The sequence below is a fragment of the Melanostigma gelatinosum genome (assembly GCF_949748355.1).
Source record: "Melanostigma gelatinosum genome assembly, chromosome: 17".
In the NCBI taxonomy this organism is placed as follows: domain Eukaryota; kingdom Metazoa; phylum Chordata; class Actinopteri; order Perciformes; family Zoarcidae; genus Melanostigma; species Melanostigma gelatinosum.
Genome location: NC_136650.1, coordinates 3,522,949 through 3,546,412, shown reverse-complemented (window position 1 = coordinate 3,546,412; position 23,464 = coordinate 3,522,949). Strand labels below are relative to the sequence as shown.

General features: G+C 42.0%; 2 protein-coding genes across 2 annotated transcripts; one reads left to right on the top strand and one right to left on the bottom strand.

The window, feature by feature from the left end:
- Window positions 1–4,177: 4,177 nt before the first annotated feature.
- On the top strand, window positions 4,178–16,417 carry asns (asparagine synthetase). The gene is made up of 12 exons (XM_079287479.1): window positions 4,178–4,248; window positions 6,003–6,258; window positions 7,497–7,734; window positions 7,834–8,019; window positions 8,107–8,208; window positions 8,985–9,112; window positions 9,588–9,714; window positions 11,043–11,149; window positions 12,146–12,246; window positions 12,967–13,048; window positions 13,133–13,288; window positions 16,198–16,417. Exons 2-12 carry the CDS (start codon window positions 6,010–6,012, stop codon window positions 16,405–16,407), a joined length of 1,686 nt encoding a protein of 561 aa, XP_079143605.1. The 5' UTR covers window positions 4,178–4,248; window positions 6,003–6,009; the 3' UTR covers window positions 16,408–16,417.
- A 1,437-nt stretch (window positions 16,418–17,854) lies between these two features.
- Window positions 17,855–22,789, bottom strand: tac1 (tachykinin precursor 1). The gene is made up of 5 exons (XM_079287480.1): window positions 22,461–22,789; window positions 21,334–21,436; window positions 21,222–21,245; window positions 18,097–18,153; window positions 17,855–17,995 (listed from the first exon to the last, which is right to left on the bottom strand). The coding sequence occupies exons 1-5, from the start codon at window positions 22,578–22,580 to the stop codon at window positions 17,949–17,951; spliced, it is 351 nt and encodes a 116-aa protein (XP_079143606.1). The 5' UTR covers window positions 22,581–22,789; the 3' UTR covers window positions 17,855–17,948.
- Between the last annotated feature and the right edge of the window lie 675 nt (window positions 22,790–23,464).

Genomic DNA, 23,464 nt, shown 5'->3' with positions numbered 1-23,464 from the left:
CCATACTTCACCACGATCTGTAAGTGATGCAACATTACATCGAACTGACAGGAGAAGAGGCTGCATCGTCGACTAGCAACATCACAGTAATATCCCGCTCGTCTGTGGATATAGCCTTCAAAATAAATCATTCACCGAAGAATTACGAGCTATTTGGAAGACAATTAAATGTGAATGAGCTAAGTAAAGCAGGCCTCTTCAATAAAAACAATTGAACATATATATTTTTAGTATATGGACTGCATACAGTATGTAGTCATATGACTGACACGTTTTTACATAATCTCACCACTGCTCGTACGTAAACTATCTACAGCAGAAAAATATGCCCAAACTAGAAACTACTAACTGCTGTAAGGCAAGGCAAGGCAAGTTGATTTGTATAGCACATTTCAACAACAAGGTAATTCAAAGTGCTTCACATAAAACCATTAAAAGCATCAAAATTTGTGGCAGAATGTTTTGCTTTTCCCTCACTGCTACAACGTGGCTGTACGCTCTTATTTTGAAGACACACTGATTCCGGTTAAACATGATTTGCATTGACCAAAGGGAGTCAGTGCGGTTGCATCAGTAACTGTACATCCAAGAGACGCTACTGTTTTAGCCGGCAGTGCTACGGACAGCGTCTTGAAGAACAAGGTCAGTCCAGCGGCTTCGCAAGTCTTTGTTCGTTCGTGTTGTACATCTGTCTCGTGCGTTAACGTTAGAATGAAATAGTGACTTTCACTCGAACGGAGTTTTTAAAAGTACTCTTCTCACCACTTTCAATTAAAAGTACACGCACCCATGGCGAATAACTACTCGCCCATTCTGAATGGGTCGGCGTATTCGTCAGCCACCAGGCAGCATCTTAGTTCATGGACATCGTAGCACGATACAGGAGGCACGTTGTCACTTGTTCAAAGTTTTAATAGGTAGGATTTTGAAAGGAGCTTGGTGTTATTTTAGAACATATGGTAATCAGAATCACCTTATTTGCCAAGTAGACGTGCACATACAAGCAAGTTGATGTACTTACAGGCATAGAAATGAAAGCTAGGGACAACAAAGCTGGACAGATAAAGTTCAATAACAGACAGGATTGTTATGTGCACAAGAAGTGAAAAAATGGTTTTCCGGAGATGTATAAGTCCTGGATGGAGGGCAGGCGGGCACCAATGATTTTCTCTGAAGTCCCTGACTCTTTGTCCTGTTTGGTGGCTGATCCGAACCACACAGTGATGGATGTGCAGAGAACAGACTGGATTATTGCAGTGCAGAACTGGATTGAGCTTCCTGAGCTGGAGCAGGAAGTACTTACTCTGCTGGGCCTTTTTTTACTCAAGGTGTCTTTGTCGAAAGTCCACTTCAGATCCCAGAAACCTGTTCATTATGATGTTTTGGGGCCAGCGTAGTGGAGCTCCCCTGAAGCCCACTGTCATCTCCACTGTTTTTAGAGCGCTCAGCTGCAGGTTGTTCTGACCACACCAGAGGGCCAGTTGTGCAAACTTGAAAAAGTTGAACAGATGGTCCAGGTGCTGGAAGTTTGTGATCCACTGACAGGTGGCGGCTTGGACAGTGAGCTGGGTGAGTTTGGAGCAGAGCATATCTGGAATGATGGCGCTGAAAGGCAGTCCACAAGCATCCTTGCATATGTCCCTGCAGAGTCCAGGTATTGCAGGATGTGTGCAGACCCGTGTTAATGGCATCACCCACTGACCTGTTAACACGGTATGAAACGGCAGGGGTTCCAGGTGGTCTTTTAAAGTCCTGCAGATGGGTTAACTCCAATCTCTCAAAGTGATATTTGTGAAAAATATCAGAAAAAGGTTATTGTGTTCATTTCTATAAGGATCTGAACCAGTTAATTAAGGTCCATCACATAAAGACATTTAGATCTGTTGTTTTGAAAACAAAACCATTGATGCTACACATTATTTTTACATTACATTTGATCTAAAATGTTACTGACTTCCTCATTTCAACACCACAATGGGAAAAAGATGTTCTAGTTTGATTCCACTTTTCAATGGACTAAAATGCTCTGGCGGCTCATTTCTCTGTCAGCTGACGGACATCAGAGTTATGATGCTCTCTAGTGGTAACTAAAGGTAATACACACTCTAAGCCTCAAGATGCAGACTGACCAAGGTCTGCCATGGATAAACTACAACGAAGAAGGACTACAAAAAGCGCAACTAAAACACGTCGCCATGAAACTGTTCCTCAGCAGCGTGCAGGCTTTATGAAGAGCTTCTTCTGCGAGAGGCTGCTTCCCGACCGGACCCACCTGCTGTCACATAGTCAACATGCTTCAGTAGAAACAATTCACTGGTGTTCAATATCAATATTTCCTGCAATAATGTAGATTCAACGATTTGGCTGTATTGTGCTTCTTATCAGTTTAATAATCTATCATAGGCCTAGAAGTCTGACTGGCTGTACAGTCAGACTTCTCACTGATTTCAGTCCCACAGTTGAGGATCCTGGTAGACTTTACAGAATAAGATGTACATCACTGCCAACAGCAAAAAGAGTCACTCAACTTATGTTTGATCAACACACACACCATGGTTTCAAATGTTCCATCTGTCAACATGGCTGACCTGTCCTAGGTGCCCTCCTCTCTATAGTCTGCGCATAGACGTATGGACTGGTGAGGGGGGCGACACCTGGTTCACCCAAAATTCTGAGTGGCGATTAGTCCAAGATTTACAATAATGTTTCGGTGCACCCGCAAGCATCTCAAGTTTCTAATCAACACAACATTCTGTCACTCATTCCTCCAGACACGACCCATTTTTCCTTCGTCAACTTGGCCACTGTATTTTTCTCCATACCGAAGTCCCCAGAAAGAGAGGCACCCCTCTCTCATGACTCATGGTAAACATCTTTCTGCGCAGAACAAACTGACCTGGACTGACACCTCGACTGCTGCCTTTAATGACATATAGAGCGCATTACTTTCAGCTCCGACACTTGGATGACCTAAACTTGACACACCGTTTACACAAGACGTTGACCAAAGGGACGGTTACATGAGAGCTTTAAAGGTTTTAAACTGTAGTTGGACAAAACAAGTCAATTATGAAGCTGTCACTTGGAAGAAATAACAGAAACATGAATTTGTAAATAATTAAATTAGTTTGGTAATATGTGTAAGTTCATTGTTGGAACAACTCAATTGTTCATGATAATACAGATTGCTCCTGCAGACAGAGAGGATGGACAATCGAAACATGATGAACTAGAAAGGTGTGTCTGCAACGACCACTGCTGTATTGTGTGATTGAATGAATACGCACAATTGGCTAACCTCTGTCGATAAGAATGGACATTAAGGCATCGTAAAATACACTTCATTTAAAGTAAAAACAAACAAGCGCTGATGTATGCAGGCAATCTGCTCAAAGTTGTTGTATGAGACGTTTCATAGAATCTTGCCAAAAACAAAATTAAACTCAACAAGCTCTCCACCTGTGTAGCAGCAATAGGCTGACTCAGCAGTGTGTGCCAGCTAACCAAACAACAAAATGAAACATGTTCAGATTGCTGTTCTGGAAATGTTTGCAAACACTTTTGATAAGGTGTGCCTCATTTGCATATTTAAGGGAGTATTTGTATCCATACTTCACCACGATCTGTAAGTGATGCAACATTACATCGAACTGACAGGAGAAGAGGCTGCATCGTCGACTAGCAACATCACAGTAATATCCCGCTCGTCTGTGGATATAGCCTTCAAAATAAATCATTCACCGAAGAATTACGAGCTATTTGGAAGACAATTAAATGTGAATGAGCTAAGTAAAGCAGGCCTCTTCAATAAAAACAATTGAACATATATATTTTTAGTATATGGACTGCATACAGTATGTAGTCATATGACTGACACGTTTTTACATAATCTCACCACTGCTCGTACGTAAACTATCTACAGCAGAAAAATATGCCCAAACTAGAAACTACTAACTGCTGTAAGGCAAGGCAAGGCAAGTTGATTTGTATAGCACATTTCAACAACAAGGTAATTCAAAGTGCTTCACATAAAACCATTAAAAGCATCAAAATTTGTGGCAGAATGTTTTGCTTTTCCCTCACTGCTACAACGTGGCTGTACGCTCTTATTTTGAAGACACACTGATTCCGGTTAAACATGATTTGCATTGACCAAAGGGAGTCAGTGCGGTTGCATCAGTAACTGTACATCCAAGAGACGCTACTGTTTTAGCCGGCAGTGCTACGGACAGCGTCTTGAAGAACAAGGTCAGTCCAGCGGCTTCGCAAGTCTTTGTTCGTTCGTGTTGTACATCTGTCTCGTGCGTTAACGTTAGAATGAAATAGTGACTTTCACTCGAACGGAGTTTTTAAAAGTACTCTTCTCACCACTTTCAATTAAAAGTACACGCACCCATGGCGAATAACTACTCGCCCATTCTGAATGGGTCGGCGTATTCGTCAGCCACCAGGCAGCATCTTAGTTCATGGACATCGTAGCACGATACAGGAGGCACGTTGTCACTTGTTCAAAGTTTTAATAGGTAGGATTTTGAAAGGAGCTTGGTGTTATTTTAGAACATATGGTAATCAGAATCACCTTATTTGCCAAGTAGACGTGCACATACAAGCAAGTTGATGTACTTACAGGCATAGAAATGAAAGCTAGGGACAACAAAGCTGGACAGATAAAGTTCAATAACAGACAGGATTGTTATGTGCACAAGAAGTGAAAAAATGGTTTTCCGGAGATGTATAAGTCCTGGATGGAGGGCAGGCGGGCACCAATGATTTTCTCTGAAGTCCCTGACTCTTTGTCCTGTTTGGTGGCTGATCCGAACCACACAGTGATGGATGTGCAGAGAACAGACTGGATTATTGCAGTGCAGAACTGGATTGAGCTTCCTGAGCTGGAGCAGGAAGTACTTACTCTGCTGGGCCTTTTTTTACTCAAGGTGTCTTTGTCGAAAGTCCACTTCAGATCCCAGAAACCTGTTCATTATGATGTTTTGGGGCCAGCGTAGTGGAGCTCCCCTGAAGCCCACTGTCATCTCCACTGTTTTTAGAGCGCTCAGCTGCAGGTTGTTCTGACCACACCAGAGGGCCAGTTGTGCAAACTTGAAAAAGTTGAACAGATGGTCCAGGTGCTGGAAGTTTGTGATCCACTGACAGGTGGCGGCTTGGACAGTGAGCTGGGTGAGTTTGGAGCAGAGCATATCTGGAATGATGGCGCTGAAAGGCAGTCCACAAGCATCCTTGCATATGTCCCTGCAGAGTCCAGGTATTGCAGGATGTGTGCAGACCCGTGTTAATGGCATCACCCACTGACCTGTTAACACGGTATGAAACGGCAGGGGTTCCAGGTGGTCTTTTAAAGTCCTGCAGATGGGTTAACTCCAATCTCTCAAAGTATTTTATGACTACAAACGTCATGGTGACAGACCTGGAGTCATTTGATCTGTGATGGAGGGTTTGTTGGGGGCCGGGATGATGGAGTGTTTGAAGCAGGAAGGGACTGCACACAGCTCCACTGATCTGTAGATCCGTGTGACGTAGGGGGCGGCTGGTACAGTTTTTCTTTCTATGCGCAATTCGATCCTGTTATTCAACACAAGTGCTGACTGGATTATTGCAGACAATACAAGAAACAACCAAACTTCTGACCACGTTGTGTTGCATTGACCCCTCCTGCGGCTGATCACTCACAATAGCTCATTGACGTTAGATTCTATGGACTGAATACATCTTCATATTTAACTTTGGTTTTCAGCTGTTTTTAGCCAATCCTTACAATTGGATATTTTTCATTTTTAACATTTCTCAGAAATCTAAAACTTTGGAAACATTGTATTAGTTTTCCACAAATGATAAAAAAAAACAATTAATCTTGGTACTGGACTACATTTAGTTTGTATGCCACGGTATTTAACCTTTCAGGTTATTAGTGTTTTATTGTATAGTTCTAAACTGCTCACAAATCAACACTGTGTCTGTCTGTCTTTGTTTCTGTCCCTTTTCCACAGCTGTGAAATGTGTGGAATCTGGGCTTTGTTTGGCAGTGATGAGTGTCTGTCGGTCCAGTGCACCAGTGCCATGAAGATCGCTCACAGGGGCCCCGATGCCTTCCGCTTTGAGAACGTCAATGGCTTCACCAACTGCTGTTTTGGCTTCCACCGGCTGGCTATTGTGGACCAGCTGTATGGTATGCAGCCCCTACGCATCAAGAAGTTCCCTTTCTTGTGGCTCTGCTATAATGGAGAGATTTATAACCATCACACGGTAAGACACGCTCGCGTCTCTGTGATACTATCGACGTTAGCGGAGGGTTGAGGAGCTCTGTTCTGAATATCTTAAGGTCCAGTGTGTAGGAGGATATAGTGGCATCTGGTGGTGAGGCTGCAGATTACAACCAACTGAAACTTCTCCCGCGGGCCAAGCGTGTAGGAGAACTACGGTGGCCCACGGGGAAATGCTAATGATCTATCCAGAGTTGGTGTTTGGTTTGTCTGTTCTGGGCTACTGTAGAAACCTCTCCCTCTGTAGATATAAACTCCTCATTCTTAGCTGACAAAAACACAGATTCTTAGCTTCAGGTGGTTATACACTGAAGAACACATTCTTATTAATATCATATTCCTTTTCTGCCAGTAGATCCCATTGGACCTTTGAGAGGACATGCACAGTGCCTTAGTTCTGTTTAACAACCAACCAGTTGTCATATTACTAAACCAGGTTTTGTGACTGATGCTGACATTATCACTCTAGATGTTATGGATATTGTTTACATAAACAACATCTTTAAAGTTTGAAATATAAAGAGTGACATTTTATAATGTAAAATAGACTTGTCACTCATCTGATGAACAAAACGGAAACACTGATCATGTGACACTGATATATCTGTAATAAGATAATATTGGTCAATATGTTTCCCCTGCGGACTCATTGGTTAGACTCTACAGAACACTTGAAACATTGAAATCTCAAAAGCAAGTTCAGACGCTGGCGATACGATATGAATCATGACTCAGGGCTTACGAGTCACTATATTGCGGTACTGTAAGCAAGGCAATATATTCCGTTTTTTTCGTAGTATAAAGAACACACCGCATATGCATAATGTCTGAGTAAGAATATGTTTACTTTTTTATGCAATCAGAACCGTTGGATCTGCATTTGCATTTATCACAGGCCTTGTAACACCCGACATCATAGCTCTACTTTGAGAAGGCATACTGAAGGCACACATCTTTACAGATTGCATAAAGCGTGGAGTGAGTTAATCTTTGCATGAAAACTAATAACTAAAAAATCGACAGTGTTTTTGAGAATTGATACAATATCACAAATCATAATATAGCGATATTGGATATTGGATATTTTAGATTCTCTTTTTCCCCTACTGGGAACAAAGTGGAATCAATGACATTGGGCATACATTTTTACCTGGTGGAAACGCAGTTCTAATAAAGCGTCTAAAATAACCCCGTCTGGTATTTTCTTCCATTTTCTTTCAGCTGAGTAAGCAGTTTGACTTTGACCACCAGACTAAAGTGGACGGTGAGATTTTGCTCCATCTGTATCACCGCTTCGGCATCCAGAAGATGTCTTCTCTGCTGGATGGTGTCTTTGCTTTTATTCTGCTGGACACTGCCAACAGAAAAGTCTTTCTGGGGAGAGACACGTATGGCGTCCGGCCTTTGTTCAAATTCCTCACGGACGATGGATTTCTTGCAGTCTGCTCCGAAGCCAAAGGTAACGGGATAGTTCATTACACCCTGTGAATCTGGGTCTCTCGTACTCGTTTTACAGCATTTTTTAGCGTTGCTCAACTTGTTGTTATTCTGATCACAGGACTCACGGACATCACCCATTCAACAGCTTCCCCTGCCAACATCGTGGCCCTGCTCCCTGGGCACTTCGAAGCCTTTGATTTGAAGCAGAACGGAAAAGTTGAGTCCGTTCAGATGGATCAGTTTCACTGCTGCACAAAAGAGCCCGCCCATGCCGTCTACGACACTGTGGAGAGACTGCCTACAAGTATGAAATCGTTCATTGTTGACTCCTGTATATCTACTCATTTGGCAAACAATTGTGATGAGTTTCATCTCTCTGATGTCTCTGCAGGTTTTGATGAGGAAACGGTGAAAAGCAACATCCGAGCCCTGTTTGAGAACGCCGTGAGGAAACGTCTCATGGCTCAAAGGAGAATTGGCTGTCTTCTGTCAGGTAATTTAAAATATGGAAAATGACATAACATATTTTATATGAACGTAAGCCTTCATTAAAACAACACACTGTCTCCTCACATCCTAATTCCTCCTGTACCAAAAACTAGCCTGGTGTGATGGTGTGACACAGAGGATATGATCGTTTTATTCTATGTGGGACTTTGTTCGTCTCCGTTCCCTGAAAGATCAGCGCTGTCGAGAAGGTTTAGACAAATACTGGAAATGAGTAGGGATTCACGACACCGATGTTTAAAACAACAATTTGGCCGACGCTGATACCGATTTTGTTTGCTCAATAATTGTAAAAAGTGATCTATTTAAAAGTCATTCATCAATTCAGTAAACTGTCTTTGTATGAGCACAAATTCAATAATCCAAATGTACTGTATGTCACAACCTTTGACATTATCTTTCACATGAATAAGATTCTTAAAAAGAGAACGCTTCAAAGCCCTTTCATTTGTAAACCAACCACATGAGCGCACAGTGCACGGCACCCGTCCTCATGACCAGCAGGCGGCTGGCATATGAACAGTATTGGTGAGATAATAGAAAATACAGAGCAGTTCTGTCAGCATATTTTCAACATGCAACATACTTGTTGGTATCAGTTCGGTCCACATATGTGATTTGCTTAAAATAGAAGTTTACTGCACCTCATGCAGCCCAGTCACATGGTCAGTAGTTGTTACGTTGTCATCAGCGTAGCCTGAATTTCATTATTCCTTGGTAAGCTTGTGTTGATGATCCTCACTCATGTGGTCTCCTCTCTAGGTGGTCTGGACTCCAGTTTGGTTGCTGCTACGCTGGTGAAGCTGGCCAAGGAGGAGAAGCTGCAGTATCCCATCCAGACCTTCTCCATCGGGTCAGAGGACAGCCCAGACATCTTAGCTGCTCGTAAGGTTGGTGCTTCTGAAAGGAGTGTTTGTGTGGTCACATCACTGACCACGATGGCAGCTCCTTTCAGCTTTCTTTTAGCACGAGGCCATGTTGACAGCCATGTGGAGGCAATGGAGCACCTTTAACTATTTCAAAACGTCTTATATTCATCAGTTGCAACTTCATAATAGCCATCCAAAAATGGTTATAGAATTATTTATCATTAACAAAGTGTTACAAATATCTGTTCATCTATCAGGATGTCCTGTTTACAAACGATTTCCTAAAGGTTCACAAATGATTTGAAAGTCCTTTACAAATACTTTATATAGAATATGAAATATTATGTGTGTGACAATAAACTGTAAACATAACAGATTTTATAGCATTACTAATAGTTAGTAAAGCTATTTTAATTATCATTGAATTGTTTAACAGCAAAGTCCTTGTAAAAAAGAACACAACAAATGTGACGTTTGTTGTGTTTTTACTCGTCAGGTTGCAGCTCACATTGGCTGCGAACACCACGAGGTGAACTTCACTGCAGAAGAAGGCATCCAAACTGTCGAGGAAGTCATCTATCACCTGGAGACCTATGACATCACCACCGTACGCGCCTCTGTTGGTGAGTGTTTTATATCTATATCTATAGATATATATACACATTGGGAACAACAGATCTGTGTTGAGATCGGCAGGAGAGCTAGAGAGCTAGCTAAGGTTAGCTGTTAGCACACAGAGCAGAGCTAACGGCTAACATTAATGGAGATGCATTAAGTTTCATGGTGATGTGTTCACGCTCTGTTCAGTAAAAATAAACAGCAGACAATGGTAAATTATAATGTTGCCGTTAAGTGCTCGACTGTAATCTTTAGACAGTTGTTTGAAGTAGATGTTTTTTACAGCAATATAAAATAGATATTAGAGCGGGAATTATGACCTGTTTACCTTTCAACAGCTCTTATTTATACTTTTTTTTTTTCAGGGATATTGAATGGGGTAGCGAGAATTGTGGCATTTCACTGGTATTTGTATTGTCTACTAAATGTCTGGTATGGTGGCAACTCTAGTTTATACCAAGTGTCATAATCTGGCCGATTGAGTGGTTTTTCTTACATTTTATGTGTGCAATAAGAGACACCACTGGTAGGAGGTCCAATTCGTGACATTCAATCTGCATGATCTACCTTTGTTGCCGCTTATGATTAAGAAAAGACCTCTACATTGTTCACAGTGGATTTGAATCCATTTGCTTTAGCCTGTCAGTAGTGGAGGAGCAGTGGAGCAGTTCAGTGCTTTGTTTCCACATCTGTGATAGGCCGCCTCACATTTCTGCTGCAGCGCTGCATTCCTTTTCCTCCCGATTGACTCGCCTGAAACACAGGCGATCCAGTGAGATTAGTTCAGTGACGAAAGAGGTGAATGGAGGCAACGCATGGGACATTTAGAGGCCACGACCCAGCACTACAATCAATGATGCATCATGAGATGCATTGATAAAACAGAATAAATGACTGCAATGCAACTTTATCGAAGTCTGGAAAACAGGAGCTAAGATCACATCGTACACTTAAAGATGAAGTGCATTTCATTTAATTAATAGATGTTAGCATATGTTTTTGAATGTGGTCATTTGTTATTTCAACAGTTAAAGTTGGCATCGCTCTATATGCCATTATTTATTTTTGGCACAGGAAATGCTCCACAGCCAAAGAACATCTGTTCGTAGTGTGAGCCCGATTCACATGCTTCAATGATAATCAATCATCAAGGCTGTTTACATCATTCTTCATAATTGTAGCTGTCTTTCAAAGGTTCCTATATGCGCGATTATTAATCATTAATATTTGGTTTTTGTTAGGACACCTTCCCGATTCAGTTGAGGGTATTTATATTCAGATTTGACTATTTGATATGGCATATCTGTGTGAGTAAACCCTTCTTCTGCTCTAGGGATGTACTTGGTTGCAAAGTACATCAAGGAGAAGTCTGACAGTGTGGTGATCTTCTCTGGAGAGGGCTCTGATGAGCTGACTCAGGGATACCTGTACTTCCACAAGGCAAGTCACTGCTGCTCAATCTTCTTTTGCTTTGCAAGAGAAACCTTTTTGTTAATAACAATATATAGTAGCATATTCAAATATCAAATATGAAGATATTCCTGCATAGTGAGGAGCGATATGATCAAGGTGCCACATTACAATAATAATTTGAGAGTGAGGACGTTATTCTTTTGGGCTCCCAGAGTCCAGCAGCAGAAGAAGAAACAGGAAGCTCATGAAACATAAACGTCACAACGTTTTAGAAGCCACGATGTAAAACCGAGTTGTGCATTTTGTTTGAGTTGAGCAAAGGTTTGGTTACTACTGCTCTAATTTAGTAAAGTAGTAGCCACCGAACAGACAAGGAACAAAATGTGGAACCATGTGACCAACTAACCTCCCTGAAGGCCTTAATTAAATATGACCAGCAGCAGCCGGGTTACTGAACAGTAGCTGAAAATCGAGTCTTTGCTGACCTCCATGGGCAGAAGTTCTACTAAATGTAGACCTCTACATGGTCTTTACTGAAGTGATTCTGGGACGTAGCCGTTACCTGTGTGCTCTTTAGACTGTCGGGGCACGAGGCCATCCCGAAGGTTCGTTTTTGACAGAAGACGATATAATGTCGGCCGAACCAGGTCAGTGTTTTTAAGGGGAGACACTAGGATGCAAGGCAGGAAGATACAGGGTGTGTTTTCTTTGTTTGTCAGAGCATTGGATTCCTCCATTGCTGTCAGGATGTGATGAGGATGTCAACATAATTATCTCATGTTTACATTTAATGTTTCGTATGGCTCCATTGAGACATGCCGGCACATTAACATAAAGAGACGATGGTGGAGAGACAGAGAAGAAGCATTTGGGCTGTCATGCTGGATGTTCATTTATTCACCATGCAGTCATCATGAATCACAATGAGGAAACACCGTGTTGAATTGCCATCAGGTCGATGTAAAGGAGTGCATGTTTGAACGGAGGCCTTGTTATGCTGACGTAGTCGAGTTCCTCCTCCAGGCTCCGACTCCCAAAGCGGCCGCAGAGGACAGTGTTCGACTGATGAAGGAGCTCTACTTGTTCGATGTCCTCCGTGCTGATCGCACCACTGCTGCACACGGGTAACACCTTCCACTCACTGAGGAAGTCAGCCTCCATCAACTGAAAGACAAGACACACAAACCAGCAGAGGGAGAGTTGTCTCTTGTTCTCTTGTTCTTTTTTTTATTTTATCTTTGCCGAATTAAATAACTTAAACTGTTCATTGAGAATTAAAACAGTTTTCTGTCGCTCGGCTAACTGATCCACGAATTGTTTCAGCTCATTGAAACTGTAGTTTACTTTCTGGCTTTGACTGTTGGCTGTGATTTGTTGAATTAATCAATTAGTCAATTAATTCAGCAGAAACACGCTGACATAATGGACAGACACCAATTAATATTAGTGCAACAGCTTTTGATGAATGTCATTTTCAGCCTTGATGGAAAGGAAACCTGAAACCTGAAAGGTTTTACAATCTCATCTTTCATTTTTCCACTAAATTGTAAATCATTCATAAGAGCGTTGTACAGCTTCATCAATGGCAAAATGAAAAATGCATTATAATAAAGGCAAAATGTGATAAATTATACCTTAATATTGGCTTAAATATCTGCAGTAATGGAATCCATTAAAGCCAATAAGGTAATACTGGTTTTAAATAAGGAATGATGAACAGTGAAAAGTCAGAATAATGGAGCCGTTGACCATTTAATACAATACCACTAGTTCAGTTGTTTACCCAAATGTCGTCCAATCCTTCCACTTCATTAATAATGTTTCCATCCCTTTCCATCCCTCAGTCTGGAGCTCCGAGTGCCGTTCCTGGACCACAGATTGACCTCGTACTACCTCTCTCTGCCCGAGGAGATGAGGATTCCCAAGGTCAGTTCATCTGTACCCGGTGTGTTTATCTCACGTGTTCCAGCATGGCTTCGTGATAATATCGCGTTCTCCTGTCTTAAGCAGCATGGGGTGGAGAAGCATCTCCTCAGGGACTCCTTCAAAAATCTCAACTTGATCCCGGATGAGATCCTGTGGAGGCGCAAAGAGGCCTTCAGCGACGGTATGATGTCTGTGAAGAAGTCCTGGTACGTGTGGCTGCAGGAGCACATGGAGTCCATGGTATGTGTTCCAGTAAGACCTGTTCAACAGTGTTCACTTTAAATCAGTCTTCTTTCTGGCAGCTAGTTTAGGTTTAAGGTCTTCTTTCACCGTGGGCCTGACCAATAAACGACACGAGAATATTCATAATTCATACCTGCAGCGATGTGGATTTGCATCAGCTGCACCACTTGTTCACCTGGTGTGTGTTTCCTTTGTCAAGTTTGAAAGGAGTAATAATAGGCTCGTTGGAGACGAGCCAGTCCTGCGCAGAATCGATCACCAGCGATCGGCGAACAATGCATGCCGGTTCGATTTGTGTCCGACTTGCTCTGACGTCATGAACACGTGGTCAACGATAACCTCACGAGAGCGAGGAGGCCACGGGTCCTCTTCACTGACTGCACTTCCTGTTTCTTTGACTTCCTGTTTATTTTTTGAAGGCGGCTGAAAACTGTCCAACTCAAACCGCGGTTTCTTCACCGGCCCCTGCTGCTGCCGCCTGCTCTCGTCCACTTTCCAGGCGAGGTGCAGCTCATCTCCAACGAGCCAATGTTGATGTGATTAGTTAATGCTTCTTTTCGTTGTCTGAATAATGTACCTTGTTCCGGGAAAAGAAAACCATTACGTCACTTGTTTTGTCGACTAGTATTTGGGTTCCGTGTGATTGTACCCATAACAAAAACAACAGATTGACCAGATATATTGACGTGCAAATGAATCACAAAGAAATCTGGTTTGAAGATGTGCAAAGGCCTTTAGTCTTAGTCTGTAGAAGAAAATGCTTTAGTTTTAGTCACATTTTTATCCCTCATAGTTATTATTATCTCCGTCTGGAGGATCATGTGATCGGTCAGCGGCGTGTATGCGTCTGAGTGAGTGTGCGCCTCTGTGTCTGTCCGCGGCTAATCTCTCATTCTGCTGCAGCACACTGCAAAATATTTTGAGTGACCGGTTATGGCTGCATGCGCAAGGACCTCTCGTTGTGGGGTTGACTCACACTTTGTCAAAACACCGATTATTGCCTACTTATTGCTGCTAATCTTAACCGGCCCCCGGGCGGCAGGGGCCGCTAGTGATACCAGGGATGAGCTCTCAGACCCTCAGCTGTTACTCCGCTGCCAGAGACAGAGTTGGTCACTGTCATTGTTTTGGATGATGTGATTGGCTGTAAGCTAACCAGTCCCAACATATCCACATTGAGCTGCTGCTGTGCAGGCAGACAGCATGCTGAGTTTAATTTAGTTTTTGGCAATCCTCTATGCCTGTATGACTGTGTGACTGCCGCTTGTTCTTGAGTTTGAATGAGGTCTATTTTACGAGGTTTTACAGTCCATTTGGCAACGCTTTAGTTAACTAAAGTCATCACATTGAAGTTATTACTTTTAGTCAAAATGTTCTCTCTTCATTTTGTCAGTTATATATAAAATTGGTCTTACTGTGTGTCAAATGTCCTTTTTTAGTCATCAAATTATATTGAAGATTTCAGTGAATCTAGTTGAGACAAAACCAATCATTTTGTCATTTTTGTGAGACTTATTTCACATGCTATTCTATTTTATCATTATCTGATGAAAAACACAGGATGGAGTCCTCCTGACTGTGCTCATTAGTGGTGAGCGGGCCAACATGCAAAAAGTTGCGCTCCTCACCCACCAGAACCCAACCCGCCAACCGCCAACTGTATCAAAAGAGTCAATTTTATATTTGAAACTACAATTTAGTTTTTTCTGTCAACAATATTGCGTGTTTGATGTGGTCGCAGTTGGTGTTTAATGACGTCTGTGCCGTCTCGTCATTGTCATAGTTTTAGTTAGTGAGATTAACACTGGTTTAAATGACCTCAGCCCAAAAACATTCAAACAAAAAACACACATTTTAATGATTGGTCCTCTTTGAAATTGTATTTGATCTATTGTATCGCCTATTTTATTGTTTATATTTTATTCTAATTTCGATCTTTTGAATATCTGTTCATACATGTGTGTGTGCAGAACAAGCGATGTTCCAACTACAGTTCATTGTGCAACAATAATGACAACAACACATCCTGAGAATCCTTGTTGTTCACAGAATATAGTGTCTCTTTTGATGCAACCACTAGGAGACGTCATAGTCAAACATTTCATACAATACAATCCAGGAGTGTGGCTGCTGGAGGACAATACAGCAAAGTAAATGTGTCATTGATGCATTTCTGTGACTGTCACAAAGAGTTCACTGATGTCTGAGGATGTTACACAAAATGCCAGTTTGTTTCCAGATGATTTAGAAACCAGAGGTCTTATATATTATAATATGTTGCTGCCAAATGAAATAGTTTACACCAACCTCTGTTTCTTTATAATGCATTTAATACTTGTTTCTTTACAGGGCTTGTATAAAGGCAATGAAGTAGTCCATGAATATGAGATATGAGTTTACAGATAATCACAATCCCTCCTCTTCATTGTGGAGGTTGGTTTATGGCCCGTTACACTCCACACATCATGTTGTTTCTAAGCCCTCTGGCTTTTCTTAGAATAATGCAACGAAAAGCGCATGAACGCCTTTGTGTACTCTGAGCTCGTCTGCAGAGCGCGAGTACACACAGAGCTTAACTCTGCATGGTGGATGCACTGCTAGAGGCCCACGTGAGGGGAACGAGTGTTAGGGACCACCTCGACCACGACTTTGTCCAAATCATTATTTTTCGTGGTCTTCCTCTCCGTTCTAAAAAGAAAAACATTTATTTGGGATTCTTGAAAGGAAATTGCGTACTGGCAGGCATATGCAAGTTTTTATTAATCAGAATACTTTTTTGCCGTAACTACGCTAACATTTTATTAATGAGACCTCCGATAATTATCCATTTAACCGTGAACAAAGGATGCAAATGCTTGTTTTCCAATGCACACAAAGTGTGTGAGCTGCGTTCTGTCGTCTCTCAGGTGAACGATGACCAGATGGAGAAGGCTCACAAGACGTTCCCTCACAACCCTCCGCGCACCAAAGAGGCCTACTACTTCAGACAGGTGTTTGAGAAGCACTACCCAGGCCAGGCCGAGTGGCTCTCCCATTACTGGATGCCCGGCTGGACCAACGCCAGCGACCCGTCGGCCCGCACCCTGGCCATCTATAAAGCTGATAAAGACCAGTGATTCCCTGGAGCAGCTGCTGGTCTGTGTGGGTCCGTCAGCAACATGTTGGCCTTAGAACATCCTATTCTGTGTCCTGCTCTGTGTCCTGCTCTGTGTCCTGCTCTGTCTCCTGCTCTGTCTCATACTCTGTCTCCTGCTCTGTCTCCTGCTCTGTCTCCTGCTCTGTCTCATACTCTGTCTCATACTCTGTCTCCTGCTCTGTGTCCTGCTCTGTCTCAGAATTGGAAATTACTGCTGGTGTGTTACAGCTAGTCCTGACATGCTCCATCAAAGACCGACAAAGACCAGTACATAAGGTTAGGTTAGACTGATCTGTGAGGTCTACATGTGCATTGTGTTTAAACACATGAATGGTTGTTCAATCACCTCAAAGTTAGTATCCTTTTTTTCTATTTTTTCCTGGTACTTCATAGATACTGTGGGCTCATCGATGACCTTATCCATGATGATACATTCATTTTAGTAGCTGCAGACCATCACTGGATTGTGTACCTGTCTGCATTAGACCTGTATGTAAAATATCATGTTTCTATGGTGGTTTAGGGTTTAACACCAAATGGTTTTACTTCAAGCTGCTAACACCAAAAGGGCTGCTGACTAGTATATTACAAAATATGTGTGAGACCTTTTCACAGTATCTCATGGGTAGAGGGTATGTGAACATTGTCAGTTACACTGTTAACGCTATTCACACTGTTTGACGTCATCTCTGCTGTTATAGGACTGGCTATGCAAACGTGTGTGTGTGTGTGCGTGCGTGCGTGCGTCATATAATGTTCCATTTACCATTACGGCATAAAAAGCTCACGCGGAACTGAAGCTGTTGCCAGGCTGTTGTATTGCATTGCATTCATTATATAGTCCTCTTTGTCATCTTGTCCAGCTAACATCACCATATGTCTGTTTTCTATAATAATAAATTCACCTCTGACACTGCGTCCCTGGTGTAATGCCTCGGTCGTCCACCAGAGAGCGCCCTTCACCTGTAAAGAGGCTCTGAACCCCAGAACCTTTTGGTTTGTTTTACTCAAGGAATTCACAACTTGCAAGCTGAAAGTTGAACCGGTAAAGAAAATAATTTTAATATTTGTTGAACCATAACACAAAGGTATCCTGTCATATCACACCATGTGTCCAGCTGGAGAACGTCTAAAAGCCGAAATGGGAACCTTTCCAGGTGTGTTGTATTTATAGAACAATCAGTTGCAATTAAACAGTAATGAGGCACTATACAGTGACTTTGGCGGTACAATTTTTACCATGCCCTGGGGCATAGCCGTGCTTTGATGGTCCACAACAACATTTAGTCTTTTGTAGCAAAACCACTAACATTGATAACGAAGCTCCTCGACCTCCAGCCGGGGTAAATGAAACCTGGCACAGGTACAGCACCGCTACATCACTACGATGTGGAAACAGAATCAATTTTATTCAACTAACAGCTATACACAGTTTGAGGGAAAACAAAAGCAGCGTCGGGTATCCACTCCCACGGAGAAGGAAAGGCTCGAGGAGGTGCAGGCTGGTGAACAGGTGACCGCCTAGCGGCGCTTGTCGTACGATTGTATTGTGCTCCACTCATACGAGCCTGCAGAGGGAGAAAGACGTTAGCTTCATCCGGTCCTGTTGTTACCTAAAAGGTAAGATGTGGCACGAGACATGAGCAGAGTTCACTTGAATACGACTTACCCGGCTCTTCTTGGCTCCTTTTCCCCATCAGGCCAACAAAAGAGTTGACTTTATGCCCTTCAAAGTAAGAGGATTTGATTTGAGACAGTCCTCTAAAACCATTCTGTGTAACTGAACAGCATTATATCATTGAGTTCACTGCAACCAGCATTTTAAACATACTGAGGTCAACGGTTCCTCCAGTGCAACCCCAGTCCTCTGAAAGCTTCTGATTATTTATATTGAATCGCATTGGCTTGTAAAATGTCACATCATTGTAGTCATTCATGTAATAGTTCCCTACATATTGGTCTCAATGTTAGTTCACAGCTGCTGTCTCCACACTGCCGGGCTATAATTCTGATGGAAATACAAAGACCTTAATTTGACTCATTATCTTTAAAAAAGAACAAAAAAACATTTGATCGTTTAATCCAACGGTTCTGAACCTCTTTGGCTTGTGACTCATTAAAGCAAGTCTGTACTTAGTTGTGTCTGTCATCACACTATGCATATTATTGTATGTCTGCAGGTAGAGGCCGCCAACACTTGATTATTCCTCATCAGACTGGTAATTTAAGGTCTGAAGAGAGAACACCCCATGCTTAGAGTCTATAAACCAGCCATGTGTATTCTATGTGACTGGAATGTAACCTCTTCCTCAGGGTTCCCTGAAATATACACCGTATGACCTTGTAGTCTCCTGTTTTGCATCACGTGGACTAAAGGAGCGTTTAGTTCTGCAGATCCAAACTGAGCTCCGAGACACTGGCTCATGTCTGTCTGTGAGGATGGGATAATACAGGATTCTATCTTGGATCGCAATTTTTTTAAAACACGGTGGTGATTCGCAACGATCACACATTAAGTTGATTATTTTTCATTATCAGGATAACGGTGAATATCCTCAAATGAGTGACTTTAAAAAGCTTGCTATCGTGGTAGAGAAGTTAAAATAGATTCTGCTTTTAAAAATACAGGAATTATAATGTAAGAATGAGCTGACTCACACAATGTGGCAATTTTTCTTGATGTATCTCGTATTTATGCAGGGGGAGCTGAGTTGTGATGACCGTATAAGATTGTTTGTTTTTCACTAAAAAGGATGTTCACTAAAAAAAAGATGTCCTATCTGTGATGCAATAAAATGTGTCATGAAACAAAACGTAAGATCAAGTTATTCCAGTGTTTCTTAATATTTTATGCATATTTTGATCATTATCACTGGTAATATTGTGTATCTTTAGTTGTTATTTTGGTTCATTATTACAGATAATATAGTGAATCTGCTATTTTGGTTCATTATTACAGATAATATAGTGAATCTGCTATTTTGGTTCATTATTACAGATAATATAGTGAATCTGCTATTTTGGTTCATTATTACAGATAATATAGTGAATCTGCTATTTTGGTTCATTATTACAGATAATATAGTGAATCTGCTATTTTGGTTGGGATAGCTGTAGACATGTTGTAAATGTGACGGACAGCTGCATCACAGGCTGAAGAGGAACCCTGTCAATCACAGTAATGGACTGTAATATGATCACGAGGGTGTGTGTGTGTGTGTGTGTGTGGGGGGGGGGGGGGGGTATTGGATCGGGGTGCTATATTTATCGAGAGCCCTGAGGGAATATCTGACATTACACACATCAATATTTGCCTTAGCCTGATGAGAGTACATCTATAAAATAGGCCGTGTCACTCGGGGCTGACATCTCGAGCCGACAAGAGGAAGACGGTTGCGTGAGAGGGTAGATTGGGGGTAAAATGCCGCGTCCCCTCCATCCGTCACAAGCGTAAACAATCCAATTGAACTCTGGGATGTCCTTGGGGCATTGATCCTCCCCCTCCCTAATGATGAGTGACTTCTAGTCATGAGAGGAATAAATGAGATGTATGCTTACTTCAAGCTGCACTGTGTTGCGTCACAGAGTGAGTGACTAATTCAGACAAAAAAACTACCCTGACAGAGGAAGGAGAAAATCCCCATCCTCATTCCTTTTTCCTGCGCTCTTCATCTCTCCCCTCTTTGTCGCACACACACGTCTATGACTGTGGTCCACCATTCAAAAAGGGAAATGCAAAAACAATCATCTGTGCTAGTTGTCAATTAATTAAACCCTGTGAAATGTTGCGCTCTCCCTCCAATCAACCCACTCTGTCTTAACCACTGACAGACATGTTGAATTGTTTAATACTGTGGGTGAAATATGAAAGGCTTTGATCTTTTCCCCCACTGTGCCTCCACCATTTAGGCTTTTTGGAACTCTGCATCTGCAACCACATTCACCTGTTCCACTTTTTATGGGGGTGAGTTCAACAACAATCAAGGTATATATATATATATATATATATATATATATATATATATATATATATATATATATATATATATATATATATATATATATATATATATATATATATATATATATATATATGGATAAATAGAAATACCCTAAAACACCAGTCCATGCTTGATCTTTCACTGCTGTCAAATATGTACAGAAACCCATTCATCTGATTTTGACCTCCTCATAAAGCATGATAACCTAAATGTAATCTTATCATTTTTGTATTTTGAAGCATTCTGAATAATTCACTGGGTTTATTTGAAGCCCAATGTGCACTACTGGTGTACTGGTGTAGCTCCCACTGAGGACCCTGGCATCATGTTCACTGTAATCTTTATGGAAATGTGGGGGAGATGACATTCCATAATTACAAACTTACACATGGAGGGTATTCTTCGGTTGATTGCAGAATTTTTTTCTTCATATGTTTAGATGTGATCACTTTTAAGTCAACAACAAAAGGAATGTTCGAGAGAGAACTACGATTTTCATTTGAATGAAAAAAAATAATTTTTCTAAATATTACGGGGTTTTTTTAGATACTATTTGGTGTCTGGGAGGTGAGGGGGTAGGCCTACTTAGGGGACGTATGACCTCAGTATTTCTAAAGTGATACACAGTAGTATTTTGGGAACCAAATAACCTACAACACCTACAAATGATGAAATATGGAGACGGGTGTTTGTTTTAACTGGACAGTGACGACGAGTTGTTAGGGAGTTGCCCCTTCTCACTGACTTTGGAAAAGAGCAATAGAATGAGAGCTGCATGTGATGTCGTACTTACTTTTGCGGGTGATCTGTGCATTTGCTGTGGGAGAGAAGAGAGAGCAACGTGTTAACAAAAACAGGTCCACAGAGCAAGAGACAAACGGCGCGGCGTGGAGAGCGAGTCGTACCCATGGAGCGTTTCCCCATCAGGCCGATGAACTGGTGCGGCCGCGGCTTCCTTGTCATCCTCTGGAGGATTTCTCTGAATGGCTCTTTGGCAAGCCAGCCGTCCTGAGGAGGGAGAACACATCTCAATGAATGAGACACCAAGCGAGAGCGAGTAGAACCAGTCTTACTGTACATTTCCTGTAAGTGAAAGGTCTTTTTCTCGGGTCTTGTACTAAATATGGTAACTGTTACTGAAAGCACCCCCCCCCCCCCCCCCCCACACACACACACACAGTGATGATTTATTGCGGGCTCGTTCCTGCCCGTACGGTCTACGCTGCTGATGGAGCAGCTTGGCGCGTTTCCAACTTGCAATGTCAAGCGCAGGACGTGCGTTTCATGTCGATGGAGACCATTCGGGCTGCAGCTCCCACTATACTGTGCACTTAAGGGTTGATCTAATTCACAGTCGGCTTGCTGCTCCGAGGAAGTCTACTGATGGGTTGTCCTTAACATTTCAACTTTTTCCTTCAATTCTAATTCTTTCACATCAACTTGTTCACAGCATTTACTAGGCTCAGGTTTAACATATTTCCTTGATAGGAATAGCATTTGCTGTACCTCTAAATTGTCACTCATTTTGGAATATTAATGAATCTGCAGAGAACAGAGAGGATTATTACTGGTTGTTTGTTTCGGAAAACTGAAACGGATCAGTCACACAATTGCTTTTAATTAATTGAGGCGGAGAAGTGTGACACTGCATGTTACCAGTTTTAGGACTAATTAATCATATTCTTCTCAAAATGATGGCTAAATGGAGAAAGCAAATAATGTGTAGATGACAAAAATACACCAAGCCACATCTTAAACATCTTAAATAAACCGTGCAGATAACCCACACCTCTAATAATCTGCATCATTATTGCTCTACTCTATACAGAAACTTTACATCGCTGAATTGACATCTCTTAAAGTAAATAATAAAAGCTGCGCGCTCTCTCATATTTGGGTTAACAGATGTACAGTAGTATATACAGCTTTTATGCAACTTTCCTCCAAACAAATAGTGATTCAGATTTTTTTTCCTCGAGACAAGAAGGAAGAAAGTGGCACATTTATAAATAAACATCTTGCAGCAGATTACCTGAATCTCGTTGCTGTTCGTCCAGTAGTCCGCATCTTCTTTTGGGTCGTTTTCCTCGCAAAAAACTTGGGCGACGGCGAAAAATGCCATTAAAACCGGTAAAATGACTAACTTCATCATACCGAACCTGCAATCTACGTTAGACTCACTGTTGTGTTGAAGTAACCGACGGTATTCAACTTCAAAACAAAAAAACAACAGCAGCTGTTCTGTTTGCGCACTGCTTCTTCACAGAGAGCTTAACAGTAGTCCATAGCGCGTGAGTGCGTGCGTCAAAAACGCTGTTCCGGGATCCCAAAAAACTCTCCGCGCGCTCAGCCCCTGCAGCAAGCTTCTTCTGTCTCGTGCGTCCTCCTGTCCAGAGAGCCTCACATGCGCTCCTATATATCAGCCATTCACGTGATGACTTGCGACCCCAGTCACGAGTAGTCCTTCAATTTAGTTACAGGCAGAGCCCTTTGATGGCACGAGCTGTACATGTTGTGCGTCACTGGACATTCTCCACTTAAAGTTGAATTGTGATCAGATTTGATATATTCATCAAGTCATTCAGCATCCTGACTGATAATTTATCTCATCATAAGAAATGGCCTGATATAAACTGTTCGTCTTTGATGGGGGATATTTTATAATTGTATTTTTGTATTTTTGCTAAACACTTCATTTGTGAGTCATTTCAGTTACAGCAAAGTAAAAGAGTCAGATCCAAAGAGATGCACGTATAAAGTCTGTTGAAGCCAATCGGCCTCCTGATTGGGTGACACTGAGTGATCGGTCGGGTGAGTTACTTTTCCTCCTCAAGGTGTCTATGATCACCCGGAAGTTTGGAGGAAACAATGTTTTCTAAAGTTCTATGCTGCGTGTCATGTACGTGAAGCGGAAAGCTCGTGCACACATAATAACGTGACGGTCACGTAGGTGTGTGATGACGCACTTGGAATTACGCAGTTTGCACGCGTAACTGCGTTACTGTCTGTAAGCAGCTGAGCTAATAACGCCGTTGA